This window comes from Ambystoma mexicanum, chromosome 5q, assembly GCF_040938575.1.
Source record: "Ambystoma mexicanum isolate Mex_15411 chromosome 5q, UKY_AmexF1_1, whole genome shotgun sequence".
In the NCBI taxonomy this organism is placed as follows: Eukaryota; Metazoa; Chordata; class Amphibia; order Caudata; family Ambystomatidae; genus Ambystoma; species Ambystoma mexicanum.
The window spans coordinates 1136599565-1136619007 of NC_090933.1; the positions used below are offsets into that span (position 1 = coordinate 1136599565).

The 19443-nt window shown below is 45.3% G+C and overlaps 1 protein-coding gene across 1 annotated transcript in view; it reads right to left on the reverse strand.

Annotated features, from left to right (window-relative positions):
* DNAAF11 (dynein axonemal assembly factor 11) overlaps positions 1 to 19443 on the reverse strand; it is a 408750-nt gene that overhangs the window by 156437 nt on the left and 232870 nt on the right. Inside the window, exon 9 of the mRNA XM_069621647.1 lies at positions 4080 to 4149. Within this exon, the coding sequence (XP_069477748.1) occupies positions 4080 to 4149 (70 nt within the window). The remainder of the gene's footprint in view (positions 1 to 4079; positions 4150 to 19443) is intronic.

Sequence of the window (19443 nt, forward strand, 5' to 3'; positions counted from 1 at the left end):
AAGCCGTGGAGTCACTCTTGGATCACATGGTTTTGTCTGGGAGGTCAGTAGGTTCAGTGAGTGAGTCGGGTGATTCAACTGAAGTTCTAGCCGAGACCGATCGACGGGCTTGTGTCTCACCATAGTTTAATGCTTGCGCACCACAATGAATCTTGTTTGATAGCTATTACTGGAGAGGTCTGGTACTGATGTAAGGTTTGGGTTTGAACAAGCTTAGCTTTGTCAGCGCTTTCAAACGTGGGCATAGGAGTCTCAGCTTCAAACGTGTCATACACTTCAAGCAGTTCTACGTCAGTGAGATCAATGTTGTTGTGGTAACCTGTATGTGAAGGAAGCGATGCAGTGGTTTTTCCGGGAGCTTTAGCGTGGGTGGGACAATCACTCACCTATACAGTTCTGGATGAAACGCCATTAGCCTCCTCCTATGGGCCGCTCTATAGATGAAGTTGCTGACGCTTTCGGGACCCGTATGTACGATAATGGGCGAGGTCCATAATGCCGGCATTCCCGTACAGCTCAAAACTCCAAGTTGATTGTGTGCACAGTAGTTCAACAACACGTGAAGGCATGTAATGTGGTCACCCCCCAGTCGTGCCTCAGGAGTGACTGGGGGAGTCTGGACTCTCGCCGGACACACATGCCCTTGCTACGCGCCTCCTAGTCAGTATATAGGCGGTCCAAGTTCCTTAAAGTCACAGTAGCGCCATACACTGCTAGGGGAGCAGGGGGAGCGGGGAGAGCAGGGATCACAGCAATCACCAACAGAGACTGAGAGAGACTGGTCTGGACTCTATATTCCAGTATTCTGCCAATGGAAAAAGGTTTCATGCGGACTGTGCCAATACATGTCCATTTTGGCTGCCCCAATATATGGCAATATTGCCACCTAAGATCATACTCCTGTTTGGTTATGCCAGTAATCATACTATAAGATTAAATGTGCATTCAAGCCCTGCCAATGTATATGCCGGTATGCTTATGTAAGAACATACACCATCGGATTTGCCCATAACACCAGTAACAAATGCCCTGCCACTATACGAAAACATCTCAAAACTGGCTAAACAATGTAGGCCACTATGTGCACATAAGATTATTCAGTGCTCATGATACAGTAATACATGGCATGCCACTGTAATAAAACATGTTCACAATGGCAAGACCAATATATGCAAGTATATTCATGTAAGAATACCAATCATGTTGGCTTTGCCCACAATACCAATAAAAGATGACATGCTCCGGTAATTAAACATGACTATACTGGTTGCATCAATGTAGGTCTGTATGGTCATGTAAGAAGACTCATCGTTTTGACTTTGCATATAGTGGCACAAAAAAATGCCATACCACTGAACAAAAACATGTCCTTGCTGCCTGTACCACAGTAGCCACCCGTGCCCCATGTAAGAACACTCACTGTGCAGGCTTTGCCCCATAATGCCTGTTAAAAAATGCACTAACATAGGAAGAAAGCATGCTCTTGCTGGCTGCATGCGCAAACGTAGCCCCTCCACATTTAAGAACACATATCATGTTGGCTTTGCCAATAATGGCAGTTAGGTATGCCATACTACTGTAAGAAAAATTGGCCTTTCTGGCGGCACAAATGTAGCCACGCATGAGCACAAGTAAGAACACTCATGTTGGATTTGCGCATAATCCAAGTAAATTAATATACGACTTTAAAAAACCATGTCCATGGTGGCTGCCGCAGCACCAATGTAGCGCCCTCCCTCCATTCGAGGCTCACTCCCTCCCAGACACGCACACACGTTGATTAACTCACACAACATACATTCTCTCTAATTCACGCACACACCCATGCAACATACATGCACTCATTCACACGTGCACCCAAACATACACTGTTCACCCATTCACATGCTCAGATCACCCATACACTGCAACATACACACTAATTGCATTTTCGCACATTACCAACCTTTACATGCATGCATAAATACACTCATACATACATGTATTTCTTACCTGTAGCCCCAGACTCCAGATGCTACCTCCTGACAAGTCGACATGGCCCATTAACACAGGAACCAGGAAGCAGCAAGAGCTTCCTGGTTCCTGACATGCATGGTGGAGTCAGAGCACCACCATCTCGCTAACCCAGTACCTTTGAATGTGCTGGGAGGTTTAGGAGCACCACCTACTCACATTCAGCCCTGCAATAGCCTAGTCTGCATCCTCAATGGGCCATGCAAGGCTGGGCAAGCAAAGCTATTGAGTGCACGAGGAGACATGTATAGGTGAGATACCCTCTTACTAATGAGATAAATGCTTAGTGAACAAAACTCATTAACATGTCATTTAAAAAAGAAATCAACATAACCTTTCAGTCCCCTATATGATGAACACATCCTACGCCACAAATATAATTTTAAAATGTGTGGTTCCTAAATCCTTATTTCCTCTATTTTGCAACTATGAATTTAGTAGTGATAAATTAAAACCACACCTCCATAACAAAGAGCCCAAACATTAGCACAAAGCAGTTTTTAAAATACATGCATTGTGGGCCTCATTATGACCCTGCCGGTCCAGAAAGAACGGTGGTGGTGAAACTGCTGCACCGGTCCAGAAAGAACGGTGGTGGTGAAACTGCTGGCACCGTTCTTTCCAGACCGGCTGATTGAGAGTCCTGCAGGCGGGAGGTATCACTCAACACCATCCGCCTGCAGGCGGACATGGAAACATCGGCTCTGTCATAGACGTAATCAGTGTTTCCATTGTTCCCATCCCCATGGAGTCCTATGGGGCTCCATGGGAATGGGGACTTACACAATTCTGCCTCTGGAATTCACGGGTCACCGGGTTCGTAATGCCCCAGTGATTCCGGGAATCACGGAGGCGGAATGGTAATACGAGTCTGGCGGTAACCTGCAGGTTTTTCCGGCACGGTTACCACCGGACTCGTAATGAGGCCCATGTCTCTACTTACAGTATACTAACCATACACATCTGAAGTGAAACCAGCTGTAATACAGCTATCATGGTGTATGACTACAGTAGTTCTTAATAGTAAAGCGAGCGAGGGAACTGAGATTAATCCCATGTAACACTTTTGGCAAAACCGTACATCAGTAGGAAACACTTGTTTAACTGTAATTCTATATTAGAACTACTCCCACAACGCCCTGAACCTCTTCCCCACTCCCTCTCTCCTCACTGACCTGTGAGGAGAGAGGTCTGGTCGAGCGCACCTCTCACTCTGGCCGCCACAGAAATGTGCCGCTATCTTGGTTCCTTTTTTTTGTTTTTTTTTGTTCTTCCTCTGGAGAGGAGAGGAAGAAGAAAAAAAACATTCGCACCAGGGAAAAACCCCTGGGTGCCAATGGCTTTCAACCCCACTGTGTGAGGGAGGTCGCCATGGCCGGTAACAACCCAGAGACCCCACTGAGGCCCTCGCTTTGCTAGGCCCTACCTTGACTTGGGCTGGCAGGCCATTACCGACCATTGCCACCGCCAGCAGCAGGGGTGAAAGTCGTATTCTATATTAGAAACCTGCCCTGAGCGGGAGCCAGTCAGGTAGCTCACAGTCTGGACATTATTACCCGGTTACCATTTGCATGCTTACCCTCTAGGAGCCATATGTGTTCTTCTGGTTTCTGGGCCGGTCTTCCACACTTCCCCAATGTTCATTTCCGCCGAGGGTCACTCACCTTCTGACTCTTGCACTATTACATCCCTTGTCATGATTGGTCTAATTTTGGGCTACTTTCTGCCTATTGGCCTGCCCCCTCCTGCCTTTCATTCTTAACCAGCACTGCCAATGTGCTTACACTACAGGACTTGCATGGATCGGTTTTTGTTCTTAATAACCCTATTTTTTCACCCATTCTCGCAATTCAAAGTTTCTAATTACGATAAGGCCCTTGAGGATGTGCTGTACCATGTGGTAACAACCTGTACTGAGCGCTTGAGCCATTACCTCAGGACGCCAAGCGCTTCCCACGCTGTACGGCCCTTGACTGGTGCCATTATTGCATATGCAAACTGGGCAAAAACATGCGGCAGCATAATTGTTCTCCACATTCCAAAATAGTATTGCAAACGATACCTACCTTACCCTTCACCATCACACGTACATAGGTTGCTTGTATGTCAATGTCAACTAGTGAGGTATCCAGAAATCTAAGAAGAAACACATAGCATCAGTTTCGTAAAGAAACCCCTACTCTCTCACAGCTTCATGACAACTTTTAATCATACTAGCTGGAAAATGTGGTTAAATGTTGATATGCTAACCGACCATAACTGTTTATATTATAATAATATATTACTGTTTGTTTCATGGTAAATTGTTCTCTGCTACATGACTCATGAAAAGAATTCACCTTGCTATGTAATGTATTGCTTGTTCTATGTAAAGCGCTTTGGCTAAAAGCACTATATAAAATTCAATAAATACAAATACAAATAACTGCAAACAAGTCGTAAGAAAATCAGAAAATCAGTGCAAAATGTCAACATACTGGTTCCCACAATGAGACAAAATAAAGAAGGGGGACGAACACGCTGATGAATGTTGCATTTCAGACAGTAAGCATTCCTCTTTTACACACTGAAATATAAACTGGATATTCTGGTGGTATGACGAGGCATTTGACCTGTTGTGGAAACGTTTGTATACTGTATTAATAATTGCAACCAAAGTTACCAGTGCAAAGGCTAAGGAAAAAATGTGTCCCCCACATGTGCAGCTTCCATGTGTCACGTTAGCTTCTTCTCAAACAACAGGGATTATGTCTCCAAAGTCACAATTGAGAGCACTTTACAGGGCTACAGGGAGAGGACAAGGGATGAGAAAATTAAAATACATACAAAATATTAAATACAAGCGGGTAGGGGGTGAACTTACTATGCCTTGTGAGTGTTTAGAACATGCAAGTGCAGAAGGGAGAGGGAATGGGATAGGTGCTGGGGGGCTCATGGGTGAGCAACAGGTGAAGTGCAATGTAAGGTAAGTGCAAGCCTCCAAGGGTAGAGGGTGAGCCGAGGCAGGTGCTGAGGATAGACAGAAGCTGGGGTGATCTCTGTGTGGGGGGTCACGGCACCCGAGGATGCATAAGGGCCCTGAACACCAAACAAGTAACTGTTAGATTAGCAGAGGACAGAGGGAAGGAAGGAAGGAGGAGGTAAAGAGGAAGTTCTTGAGGATCTTTGGGTTTTAAGAAAGTCCTGCTCAAGATGAAAAGGGAGGCTGTTCCAAAGAAACGCTTTACACACAAGGAGTTGGTGCTAGAGGAGCGCAGAGGTCTAGAGGAAGAATATTTAGTAAGAGAGAGTTGCCGATAGGGTGGTCCCTGGCCCCAGACAGCTTTGTGGATGATACAGGAGGATTTGAATTTAATCCGTGAAGCAACCAGAAGCCAGTGAAGACATTTTAGAGCAGAAGAAATGTGGTCCCTGGGCTTCTGCTAAGAATAAATCTCACTGCCCTATTTTGGATTAGCTGGAGGGGTCGCAGAGTTGAAAATGGTAGATTCAGGAGGAGGCTATTGCAATAGTCAAGCCTAGAGAGAACCAGGACTTGTGTAACATTGAGCTTCTGGGGGAAGGTGAGAAAAGGTAGAATTACTTTGAGAAGGAAGAGCTGAAGTAGGACTTCTTGGCAATGTACTGAGTGTGAGGGAGGAAGGAGAGAGAGGAGTCGAAGATGACTCCGAACATTCATTGCAGTCTTATAGTTAGAAAAGCTACTAGGTATCTCTAAGAATCAAGCGTAATCAGTGGCGCTATAGGGCATCATTCTGCACTTAGCCATACCAGCAGATTTATTTGCCTGCTTATACACCACAGCTGAGGTGTGGTACCAGTGCATTTACACAAACTACCCAGTTTCAATTGAAAATGCTTGTTCAGATCCTTTGAAAAGTGATGACGCAAGGACCAGAGATCAGAGAATCCCTCAAATCCCTCCAGACCCAACATAGACACATGATCTGGAAGGCTAAGTCGGATAGCTACACCTCCACCATCGAGGTAGCCTCTAACGGGAGCAAAGACTTATGTGAAGCAGACAAACACTACGTCAAGCCCACACCTGTTCCCTAGGTGCTGGCTTCACAAGAGAAATGTGGCAGATTTAACACCTCGTTCATTAACAAAGTTGATAAGATCAGAGATCTCATTGATGCTTCAAAACCAGGCAGAGGCCCGCTATTCTTCCCTCCTGGAATTACTTCACCCTCTTCTCTTCTAAGAATCTCTCAGATACATTTGCTTAAGTTAAACTTGCAGCTTACATGTTCGACTTCCTCTTGGCCTCCCTAATTAAACAACTCACTGGCCCAGCACTCAATGCACTCCTCGGTATTGTTTACGCCATCACAAGTCTCCTGTTCATCGGGGAGCTTATTGAGAAAGTAGTTGCGAACCAACTACTTGCCAAAATCGACCAGCTTGGCCTCCTATGCCATTACCAGTTCGGTTTCCGACCCACATGCACTACTGAGACTGCAACCATGCAAGTGGTGGATGATGTACTGAAAATCACTGACACAAGAGGCTTGTGCCTTCTAGTCCTCTTAGGCCTCTCGGGTACCTTCAACACAGGTGTCCACCTATCACTCGTCTCCCTCTTCACCAACAGGGTGGGATTCTCGGGAACTGTCCTATATAGGTTTGCAGACAACACGCTGTACAACACGCTGTACATATGGGCTCATTCAGTTTCAACCAACTCCCAGTCATGTGTGGGGTACCTTCCTCTACCAGATCATCTTCAATCCATACATGACACATTCATAAATGAGCCCAAGATAACCATCCATCAGTACGCTGATGACACTCCGCTGTACTTTAAGGTCAGTGGCCTCCAGCACATCACTCCCCTCTGTGAATGCCTAGCTACCATCCAAAATGGATGTCAAATGGCTACCGAAAACTGAACTCCACATAGACTGATTTTGTCATCAGTCACCCCACCAAACAACAATTCGTATAACAACGGCTCAACGACATGTGCCTGGAAGCTTTCTCCAGTTGTCAAACTAACCCAAATCACTTAGCTTAATTGTTGATAGAAGCCTTTCCTTCCAAAAACTCAAGCCAAAAAGGCACAAACTGCATGTCTACAGATCTTCATATCTGCAAAATCAAAACCCCTCATACCCACATATGATTTACGCACGGTGGTCCAAGCACTTATGATCTCACACAACGACATGTGAAAAACCCTCCAAACTCCGCTTCCAGCCAAACACCTGGCTCGGCACACTGCAGGCCGCCTCATTACAGGAGCCTTAAAATTCAACCATATCTCTCCACAACTGGGCAAGATTAACTGGCTCCCCCACCCCACCAGGAATATATTAAAAACAGCATGTATTACCTACAAAGCGGTCTCAAACCGAACCCCAGCATACTAACTACAGGAAAAGATCCATTAAAAAGAAGCCAAGTGTTAAGGCCTTTAAGGACAGTCTCTGCAAGTCCAGCAATCCTCCCAATCCAGCAAACCATTGTGACCTATACAATCTACTATCTAAAAGTAAGACCTTGCATCTGCCTCCGGCTCTTGCACCTCCACATCTGGCCCCACTCTCTCCATCACCATCCCCCTCGGCTGTGCCCTATATATCCAACAGAAAAGAAGGCAGTGTAGCTTTTATCTACAAAGACTCTCTTTTGCTGCACACCATGGCCCAACCACCATCTCCCAATGCAAAATCATATCTGCCAAACTGAACCAAATGGGTACTGCCCCCAGGCCTCGCTCCAAGGCGGCTCATGCCCTGACAATCCATATGGCCTGCCTATCTTTGAAAGATATTTGGCGGTTGTTACATCCCAATGATTGGAGTATACCTTTTTTCTCATCAGTGCACGATATGTCCTTGCGCATTGATATGTTCTTAATTTGTTCCTCCTTGGTCGGCAATGCCACAAATGCAGTTATTTTCCCACAAATTCTCTCAGACCATTCCCTGGTGGTGTTGAATCTGAATACTCAGTACAAGCGGGGCAGGTCGTGGAGATTTAAACCAGAAGCTCTGGGAGATACTGGGCCTCATCACGAGTTGGGCGGTATCCCAGCAGTATTACCACCAGGATACCGCCCAGGCTAATAACATTACCACCAACCAGTCCCGTGCTATTAGCACTGGATCAAGGGTTGGACGGGAATGGGTATTCCCCATTCCCCATTGGGTCCGTTGGACCCAATGGGGCCGTTTCGGCGCAATTAGCGGGCTCTAATAGCGCTGCGCTAATTGTGCCCAAAAATGGGCGTTAAGTTGGCGCATTTACCCCCAGCTTAGAGCTGGTGGTAAATGCTGCCAGACTCACAATTGGACGGACCCTTAAATGTGACGGTAATAGTGTTACCGCCACATTTAGGGGCTACTGCCCAACTCGTGAGGAGGCCCATTGTCTTTAAAGCAGACATTAGATCCAACACTTTTTTCACCTGTAATACAACGGAGGCTGCATCTAAGAGCACCTGGTGGCAGGCATTCAAGGTTTACGTAAGAGTATGGCTATTTCCAGAGAAGCCGGAGTTCTTAAATTGATCAAGAGGGACTTACAGGAATGTGAAACCCACTTGAAGGCTCTGGAGACCGGATACGCTTGGTCCCTGGACCCTCCTATATTAGCAACAATACGAGCAGAACTGGAACAGTACAGATCCCATGCTGCCCGAGAAATTAGGTATTTCACACATCCGGTAGCAGCTTGGAAATATGGCGAAGGGGAGAGACCAGGTAGGGTTGTAAAGGCAGAAAGGGGACCAGCCCGTATTGACTGCATTCTAGACGAGCAAGGCGTAGCCAAAAGCGTGGACAATGACATCCTGGAGTTCTTCCTTAGTTTATATAAGGCCCTATACACAGTGGGGACAGTACACGGAGAGCGAGCAATAACGAGGACATACCGTTATCCTGGTTGAGTGGTGATGGCTAGGGATCCAATAAATAATCCCCTAACGATAGAGGAATTGATGACAGTGATCAGAAAGTTGCACAAAGGGAAAGCTCCTGGTCCTGATGGACTATCCTCAGAATTTTACCAGGAATACAGCACCCTACTAGTTGCACATCTCCATGAAGTGTGGGAAGAATCTCCTGAAAAATAGATACTCCCTGAATCTCTATGGGAAGCTATTATAACTGTCCTCCGTAAGCCAAATAAAGCAGCCAATGAATGCAGCTCTTATCGTCCCCTCTCATTGATGAACGCGGATCTGAAAATCTATGCTAAAACATTGGCGAACTGCCTACTTCCTACTCCCCTACATGATCCACCGGGAACAAGCGGATTTGTCCCGGGCAGATCCACTTCACTTAACATCCAGCATTTGTTCAATGTGTATTGACCCGAATGAATTCGACCGCCGAGGTGGTGGTGTTAGGCAGAAACCTGTGCAGTTCCCTTAGGGACCACTGCAAAAAGTTTAGGACTACAGGAGTTAGCAGTAAACCCAATTGGTAGCAGTCTGCACCACCCAGATTTACCTGGTAGCTGTGGCTGAGCAGTCAGACTTCTCTCAAGAAGAGTTAGGCAGTATACAGAGCATACACAATAGGGCAGGTAAACACAGTAGAACAAGCAAACACTGACCAGAGCTTTGGTGTAAAAGATATATAATTATTTATTTAAAAACACATCTAAGAAAACACACTGGCACTAATCTCAAGCACGTTCAAAAACACAGTCACTAAAGTATATACACTCCCTTAAAAGAATATTAGACAAGTCTTAAGTAAAGCCCCACTTATTTTCAGACAGCGGTGAGCGCTTAACGCAGATGGCACTCTAATAATTCGGTTTCAAAGGGAGAGAAAGGCAGAGCATAAATTGAAACAGATCCCAACACATTCAAAAGAACACAGCAAGAGAGGAAGGCAGAATCAAACCGTGAAGGTTTTCTTTTTTTTTTTATTTGATTTGGTAGCAAAAATTGATTTACACCTTTACAAATTTTTACATGGTAAATTCAAATGTAGAGATGTTAAAAAGAAATCGATGCTATCTAGATTATAACAAAACAACAATATTGACACATACAAAACACATGAGAGCATGAAGGAGACTCAACAGCAGTAAAAAACACCTCCAACTATAGAGGGTAACAGAAAATACTAAATTTAAAATTTAGACAGTCACATGCACAGACCCATGAGAACCATGTAGGGTCCCTTTAACCAAAAGGAATGCAGACACCAAGCATCTTACAGCTTTCTTTGTTCCTACATGACATGAGAGAGCATTTTACACTTAAAACTTTATAAGAAAACTTCTTAAAACGACACCACTTCTAAGAAGGAAAAAAATATTGAGAATAACACCAGCACCTAATGCTAAAGAAACAATTGGATGATTCATAAATGCTACACAAATACTTAGACAGAATCCAGGCGACTCCTCAGAAACCTACCCACTCCGTAAGGCCAGGTTGCGTTGTAGCAGCTGTTCTTCAATGAGCAGAACAAGTCTAACTGTTGCTAGAATAATTGAGGTGGTATTACCCTGCATGCAACGAAGCCAAACTAAATGACATTCAAAGGTGGAGTGCGAATTCAAAAAAGCACCCAAACAACGACGCCTGTGATTTTCAAAGAAGTTACAATACATAAAAAGATGTTCCAGGGTTTTGCTCTCAGCATGCTTAAGATAGAATCTACACACTTCCCACTGTACCTGGGCCTTATAAACGGACCAATTCCTGATCCGATAGCCCGTATGGATTAGGTATAAGCGGAAACGCATGTAGGTTCTTCTTGCTGCTTTGTCAGGGCAGCATAATAAATATGATAGCCTAGGGGAAACAGCCTGCCTAAATGTGGCATAGGTAGAAAAAGAGGAATATCCCCCAATCAAGTCAGAATTGTGGGCCCATGAATTAAAAAAAAAAACGCTTTTTGGCCTTATGCAGAGAATCTATTAGATCTTGCTGTGACATGTTCAATGAGATTAAAGTGGCCTGTATTCGATCGTTAAACTCACACATCGAAATTGGATATTTCTGAGCTAACATTGCCTGAAAATCCTCATAAAGGGAATTTAGAGGCGGTACGAGCATTTTACAAAAGGTATTTACCATACGCCACTGATGTTTGTCTGCTAAAGGGTAAAGGCCCAATTCATGTAGAATGATAGGATTGGGAAGAAAACCTGGCAAACCCAGGATAGTTTTCCACAACTTACCTTGGAGCAAATTTAGTAACAGCCCCAAGTTCAAAAGACAGACATCAATTGCATAGAGCAGAATAGGTTCTACCTTCAGGGTATAGTATTGTAACAAGGGGATAAGCGAAAACCTACAGTATCTTCGGAAAATAATTCTCATTTGGGCCAACAAGGGAGCAAGCTTAGAATTCAACACTGTGCGCCATGCACCGACAGACATTCCATTCGACAGGTGATAACCCAAGTAAGTTATTTCTTCTTTTTTCGTAATAGGAAGATCATTGATCACAAAGTTAGACTTAGGTATTTTTATTTTTGGCTGTAAAAACCATTATATGAGATTTTGCTGAATTGATGGTCATATTGTTTAATGTGCAATACTCATAAAAGATGTTTAATTTATTTTGGAGACCAAATGGGACCCTGTCGAATAGGATTACATCGTCGGCGAATGCCAACCAGTGTAGCCGAAGTTTGCCCAAAACTACCGAAAAGGAATTGGTGTCTAGCCATATCTGCTCGATGTCAGCAAGATAGAGATTAAATAAAACCGCGGCCAAGTTACGCCCCTGTTTCACACCTATACGCGTGGGAATGATATCTGACAGAAGCCCCTCAGAGTTAATGCGGACCCTGTAAGACGTGTTTTGATGTAGTGCTGCAATTATTGCTACCAATGCAGTAAGAATGCCATATGATAGCATCTTCTGCCAGAGAAGATTTCGTAAAACGTTGTCGAAGGCAGCTGAGAGATCTAATGCTGCCATATAGATGGTAGCATTAGTCTTGGAGTGAGCAGCGTGGAGAAGATGGGCAAGAGTCAAGGCATTTAACTGGGTGCCCATTTCTCTCTGAAAGCCGACTTGAGCTTTTGCAAGAATGGGAGAGGGACGTAAACAAGCTTCCAACTCGCACAGAACCAGCTTTGCAAAATGTTTTGCTGATGTATCGATTAAGGCGATAGGTCTAAAATTTGTTGGGTTGCTTAAGGCACCCTTTTTGTGAATGGGGATCAATGTAGCCATTAACCATGATTTGGGAATTCTGCCGGATTCATAAACCAGCTGGAAGCGTGGCAGCAAATACCTGGCCCAAAAGTTTGGATCGTCCTTGAACACGCAAGGGGGTAGCCCGTCAGGCCTAGCCGCTTTCGAAAATTTCAGTTGGGCAATTGCCCACATGATATCTTTGAGATCCCACGGACAGACACGTGGGAACGGCAGCTGCATTGTCAGAGATTCCGAGAATAGGTGTATTTCGGGCACTGCATATTTTTGGCGAAAGAATTGCTCCCTTTCAATACCTGTAATGGAAGCATCCATTCTCGTGTCCACATTTCCCGCCGGATTTCTTAAGATAGCCCATACATCGCAAGTTTTTTTTTGCATAGCATCTCAATCATGTTTTGGTTGGCTAGGGTGAAAGCAGCCTGTCGAAGAGATTTTAATTGCGTTTTAAATCGGGCAACAACGAAATTCTTTTCTCTGTTGTAGATGGAGAAACGGAACAGCATCCGTTTTAACTTGTGCAGCTCGCTGTTTTTTTGCTTTTTTAATAATGCAACTGCGTCCACATTAACGTGGAAATCCTGCAAGTTGCCTTTTTCTCGCGAGTCTTTCACAAGATTGGCTAGGTGCTCATGAATCAGAGAGATTTATCTCATTTATTTTTTCCATGTTACCAACAGAGAGAAAATCATCATGGGACACCAACAGGTGCCTGTTTACCAGGAACACCAGTTTCCATCACAGCGACGGGTGCCAGTTTACAGAGATAGTGTGCCTATCGCCTTTGACCATACAAACCGGGGCTGAAACTTCATAGGCCATACTCTCAATATGTAGGCGCGAAGTCAACATGTGGTGATCGCTCAAACCCACGTCCCGAATAAGGATAGGGTTGAGCAGCCCAGTACACACACTTGAGGCCAACAAATAGTCAATGAGAGATGCAGCTTGGCAACGCCTCCAAGAAGATCTACTTGAATGATTCGCAAGTTGAATAGGATAGATCCCCCTTTCCTTAAAAAAAAGTGCCAAGTGGTCTCCTCTACAGCAGGCTTGTTGGGCATAAGCGGAAGAGGTGGAAGTGGGCCATGCAAGATTGTCAAGGAGCAGGTAAGAGTTCAAGTCACCGCCAATGACAATTTTGAGGTTGGGACACGTGACAGCAGCATGACCCAACATACGATCCAAGTCTTCTAGAAGCAAATTCAATGCCACCACCTTTGGATTCCAATAGATTGACAGGAGAAGAAGAGTCAACATAGAACAGTGCTCAAACGAGGCCTTAACCAATAGACACGAGTCAGAAGTATCCATAAGGGCTAACACTGCCTTCAAGCCATTATTGATTAAAACAGCAATTCCCCCTGCTGGGCGGCCTAATTGTTGTCGACAGGCAGGGACCGAAAAGCAAGTATAGCCATCCAGGCAAAGTTCGCACATGGCCATTGTTTCCTGCAGAAATAAAATATCAGGTTTTTGATCGGGCCCAACCCGTCTATGCCATGCCCCCAGATTGCTTAAACCACAGCAATTCCACAAGGCGACAGAAAGACTGGACAGTTATGATTCAGAAGTAGGACCTTTTATGGCTGCCGCCACTTTTAACAAGGGCTCCAACCACGCTAGACCACTAAGTGCTTGGGTGAGCGAGGCCAGTTGGACAGCTAGTTGGTTAGCGTGAGCTTCAAAAGGGACCACGGCGGGTTCTGCAGGGCATTCTTTTGGCGGCGCAGGTACCCAATCAAGAAAGTCCCAGGCACTCTCCATATCCAAAAACAGATGCGGCACAAGCCCAATTGAATGAAAGTCATCTGAGAACTCCAAGAGCATTTTGGATATGATCTGGGTTTGCACTCTGCAGAGCACTCTGTGGTTGTTATGGGTCGCCAGCTTAACCCAATCCAGGTCCTTGGATGATAAATTTCTTAAAGCTGGAATCTGAAAGAAAGAATTCATCAGGAAGGACCTATTAATCTGAGCAGGTCCATTAATCTCAGGGTTACTAGACCACCCAATGATTAATTTCATGTCCTTGGGCGTTTGTACAAAGGACAAAGCCTCGTTAACGGTCTCTGCTGCAGGGGCTGGACACTGCTGCAGATTCCCAACTACGCCAGGCCGGATCGAATCCGACGGCAACTGGGCAGACTTGGGATGCTGGGCCGAGTCTTCTTGCGCTTCACTATCACTAGCAACCCCTGCCGAAATTGCAACGTCAACCTCCTGACCTCCGGCTGTCATTTTCGGGGGCAAGTAGGTGCATGCTGGGCTTGCAGCAGCTGATGCTGGCAAGACAACAGAATCACTCACCTGAGCACCAGGTGGAGGTTCTGTGGGCCCTAGGGCAGTTACGGGGCTTGCAACCGGAGGCACCATGGTGCCAGGTGGCTGTCGAGTAAGGACTTTTCTCGATTCGATATTTGGAAAAAAACAGTGCAGCAGCGGTTGCGTTTTTGCCGTTGGTGTCTTAGGAGCAGCACCAGAGGCGATCTGCACATTTCCACTTTTTAGGGCTGCAATCTGCAGGTGTTTCCTGCTTTCCTCATCAAGGTCGCCCAGGTCTAAACCCAAATCGTCGTGATTGCTCAGATTGTTAGCAATGGTAGGTAAGCTGGGCTCATGGGGCACCTGCACCTTCCTACCTGAGGGTGCATTGGGGGCTACTTTTCTCTGCATGGCCTTCGTCTGATTTAGGCGTTTTTGGGCTCGTAGAAAAGACTTCCTTGCTTTGCGAGAGATGAAATGCCTTCCCTCGTGTTCCACAGGCCCCTCTTCAACTTCCAGCGTCACAACAGGTACCGCAATGGGCATCAATGAGCGCTGTGAACACTGAAGGACTATCCGGAGGAACAACACTCTCCTCCACAACTTCGGGACTCTCGCTTGGAAAGGCGAGACAGTCCTGGAGAGGCGGGGTCCTAGCCATCTTGTACAGGAGTTGTTCCACCTGCAGTAGCTGGTCATGCTGTAATTTGGCTAGTTCAAAAAGGTCAATGGCCTCAGAGTCCCCATAGTCCAATGTGACTCTCTTGTCGCCCTGCACTACTTGTGAATAAGATCTTTGAGGCATGAAGGCAAGATGAATTCCAAAATCAGTTTGGGAACCTTGCGAGCAAGTCGAAATGTGGGCTGGGGAGGGTCGCAAGGTGGTACTAGCATTTGCCAGCATCTTTTCAAATTGGGCCCGAAGTTAGAGTTCAGAAAGCCGGATCCACTTTAAGGGGATCAGAACGAAATGTGTCCAAGGTCACACAGTTGAAAAGTGCACAAAAGTCTTGAAAAGGTTCAGAAAGAAGTTGGACCAAAACAAAGGGACCAGTTAGATGGTCAAGAGGCCAGCCCAGTCTAGAAGGTTAAGGATTTACTGTCACCTTGTAGCAATCTATAGAAAGGGAGGCCAGGCGGACACAGTACCTTGAAATGGTGAGAACACTCCAGCGGGGGCAGTTGTTCCTGGCAGCGGTTGCGAGTCGGTGCTTCGTCCGGCAAAAGAGAAGATCTCGGCGGGGAGGAAAGCAGGAGGTTGTTGTGCTGCCAGGGAAGAAACCAGCCGTGGAGTTTCTTGATTAAAATGAGTGGTCCTTTCTTTTGCGGTTCAGTGGTAAGTGGCTATCCGGTTGCCGTGGTGCTTGGCACGGGCAATTCGACCACTAGACGTCCTGGTAGGTGAAAAAGGAAAGCAAACTGGTTGTCCCCACCAGCTCAAGGGGAAGAGACTCTCCGGCAAGAAGATCTCCTCTGTCGTCGGGAAGTGGTAAGACGGTTCAGCAGGGCTCCACCGGTGGTGTCGTCGTTGCAGGTCAGCTCAGCTTCTCCCTCTTCGGATTCTTAGGTCCTGTGGCGACATCTGAAGTTCCAGTCCCAAAAGCCCTGCTTTCATGCAAGAAACCCCCATACATTCAGCCTAGCTGTCTATCAAACATGCTAAGTGGTGAACCGGCCGGCTCACCACTTGGGCCAATCACACAAGAGTGCGACTTGAGTTGCGAAGGCAACTCAGTCCAGGGTGCCAAGACCCCCTCCCAGACCTCCTGTGGTACCCAGACAGAGTGGAACCACTTTTGGAGGCTTCTGTGGAGAAGTCCGCCAAAAAGTGGAACAAAGGGCTCGACTTGGGTTGGAGTCACAGATGAGAACACAAACGCCATTTTAGCATCGAGTTCTGGCAAAAAATACCAACCGGTGAATTAATATTAAATAAAGAACCCGGCGGTAAGTTCGGGGCTATAGGAATTAAATAATTAAAGTTGGTAGCCTCGAACAATGGGAAAATCCCATAGAGATATATTTGCGGTCGAATATAAAAAGTAGTATCCACTGCCACCAGCCAAAACTCGATCAAGGGGGACGGAGACGTGCCCCCTCGAATAACAGACCCCGGGGCAATCGAATTGCCCCGACCAGTACGTCCACAATATGATGGTTTGTGCTGGTTTCTGTTCATAATTTGGGACTAGTAAAGCCAATGGTGACTTTACATGCCCTGGGAGACAGTAGTCAGTCCCAGGGTATGGAGTCTATGGTGGGGTGTCACTGCACTGAGGGTGCTGTGTAACACACATAGTAAAAACACATGAGACCCTATGGAGTAAAAGACCCCATAGCCCATAAACACATTAACAGTCAAAGTAACCCCTCAAATCATGTCCAAGAGTGTGAGAAAAAGAGACTCACTCTTGGCAGGAAAAAAAAAAACTCCAGAAATCCAGCAAAGCTGCTGGGGGACTCACTAGGTTAGAAAATTCAGCCTAAACAGAGAATTCTCCCCAACAGGTGGCAGTAACAATCGACACCCAGAAGACATTTGATAGGATTTCTTGGGAATACTTGTTTTTAGTACTCGAGAAAATGGGTCTGGGTACTGTGATGATACAAGATATCAAATTCCTAAACACTCTCCCACTGGACAGGGTGCGTGTGAACTCAGACCTCTCTGAACTAATTTAGTTGGGAAGGGGCATCCATCAGGGTTGCCTTTTGTCTCCCATGGTGTTTTGCTTTGGCCATTTAGCCTATGGCAGAGGTTATCCGGAACCACCATATAAAATGCGGTATACGACTAAGGGGCCCACCGAAAATAATCTCTGTATACATTGACAAAACAATGCCCTATTATACATTAGAGGGTGAATTCTCAGGCTTTGTAATTAGCTACACAAAGTCAGAGAACTTTCACTTAACTGAATGCACAAGAGAACCGAAAGGTATGGAGTGAAGGGTGCCCAGGGATAAAGCCGGCCTGCTACAGGAAACTATCTGACACAAGCACAACAGGTAGATATTAAACTAGCAAGGTGGCGGTCGCTCCCTATTACGCCGGCTGGCAGACTGGCACTGGCCAAGATGATCCTCTTGCTCAAGCTATTATACACATTTTTTATCGTACCCATATGGCCTGGCAAGCGTTTCTTTGTTAAACTGCACACCTCGCTGATGCAGTTTCTTTGGCCCTCTGGTGCTGTCCGGAAAAAAATGATAGAAATGGTGCTTCCATATGATTAGGGTGCTTTTATGGCCCCTCATTTCGAGGTCTATTGGCTGGCAGCCCAGGCCAAGTTTGCCACCTACTGGTACGGGGGTGATTTTCAACCACCACATGTTAGACTTCAGGAGTTGGCAGCAGGGGAGACAGATCTTAGAACCTTGATTATAGATCCTAAATATCGCAACGACTACCCATATGATCCGTCGTTGGCTACGGGTAGCACCTGGCGTATGATCATTGTCAAAATGGGCATCACCTACCCATACCATAAATGGTTACCGCTGTGGACGTTCCCGGGTCTTGGGCCTACATTGTGTGGATCACTTGATGCACACTGGGAGGACTTGGTTTTAGGGCACTGGCTGATATATTCCTTGAAGGGAAATACTCCTGAAATGAAAAGACAAGAGCCTACCTACGACCGGAGAGTGGCTGAGTGACCTCACCTAGGCTCAGAACTGTGAAGAGACATATGTGGGTGTGTTGCTCTGAAATTCCAGGCCCAAATACATTTGGATGGAGTTCAGAATATATTTGGACTAAGCAACCCCCGAACTGATGTACAGTTCTGCTGTGGGCTCCTGACAACCTCTTTCTAAGAAGCTCCCTAATTGCCCACCTGTTCTGAATTGTCCTGAACTGAGGTTCTCCAGATCTGTGTAATAATGACCTGTAAAGATTGTAATGCCTGTTATCCTATGATGCTATGTTGCTCTCGTGGTACTTGCTTGCTTGGACTAAATAAAGTTCTATAAAAATTGGCATTTTGGAGCTTGCTAAATCTGCCAAATGCCACTTTCAAAATTCCCTACAAAAACGGCCAGTGGAGAAGTTCTGGTCAAAAAATGGTGGATTGGGTGCCCCTTTAAATCCCGGTGGAACACTGCATTGATGTTGGACGGCGACATTTTCAATAGCAAGAAAAATACATTCAAAACCAGAAGTCAATGTAGGTTTCCTTTTAGAAAAAAATATCGAAATGTAGATGTGACAATAGCATTGTTCCACAGCAACAGACATGTTCCATTTCCTCCTTTCTTTTCGCAGAAGAGGACAGGTGGATTTGCCTTGCAATAATAGAAAATGGGGCACGGTCGAGACGAACACAGTGAATGTTCAGAGACTTAATACAGTGCTTAGACCATTGTTTTCAATCTGCTTGCTGACAAATACAATTATATGGTGCTGCAGTATCTTAGTAGATGAAAAACAGTCAACATAAACATGTACAAATATTAACTATTTTAATGTAATTTCTTTAATGTGATTTAGTTTACATAATAAACTTTACACATAACATAAGAAAATACATATAGAAAGATATAGAAATATAAACTATACTAATATGTCGATGAAACACATTATACTAAAAAAAAAGCAGTAACTTAAAAGCATCATTTTCCATATCACAGTTTAAGCAACATATTTCATAGTTACCATCAAACTTCTTTTTAAACCATACAGTCAAACCGCCACTCAGGTTCCTTTTGCTAACATTAGCTGTCTATACTACTCCTTTACATTTTAAATGATATCATCACAAGTTTAGCGGGAGCTAAGAATAACCAGTCAAGAGATGTTGAACTCTATGCTCTAAAACGACAGTTTAAAGATAAGTTTGAGTTCAAGACTGAAGAATTGTTGAAGAGAGATGAAGGCTTTGGATGTAAAGTGGTTTCAACTAATGAGTCTGAAAGACTAACAGCGCTTCTGAAAGCATGAACGACATTGTCCCATATCTCCTCTCCTACAAAGGCCAAAGAGTCCAGGAGGTTGCTGCCTGCTTGTGAGATAGAGATGACA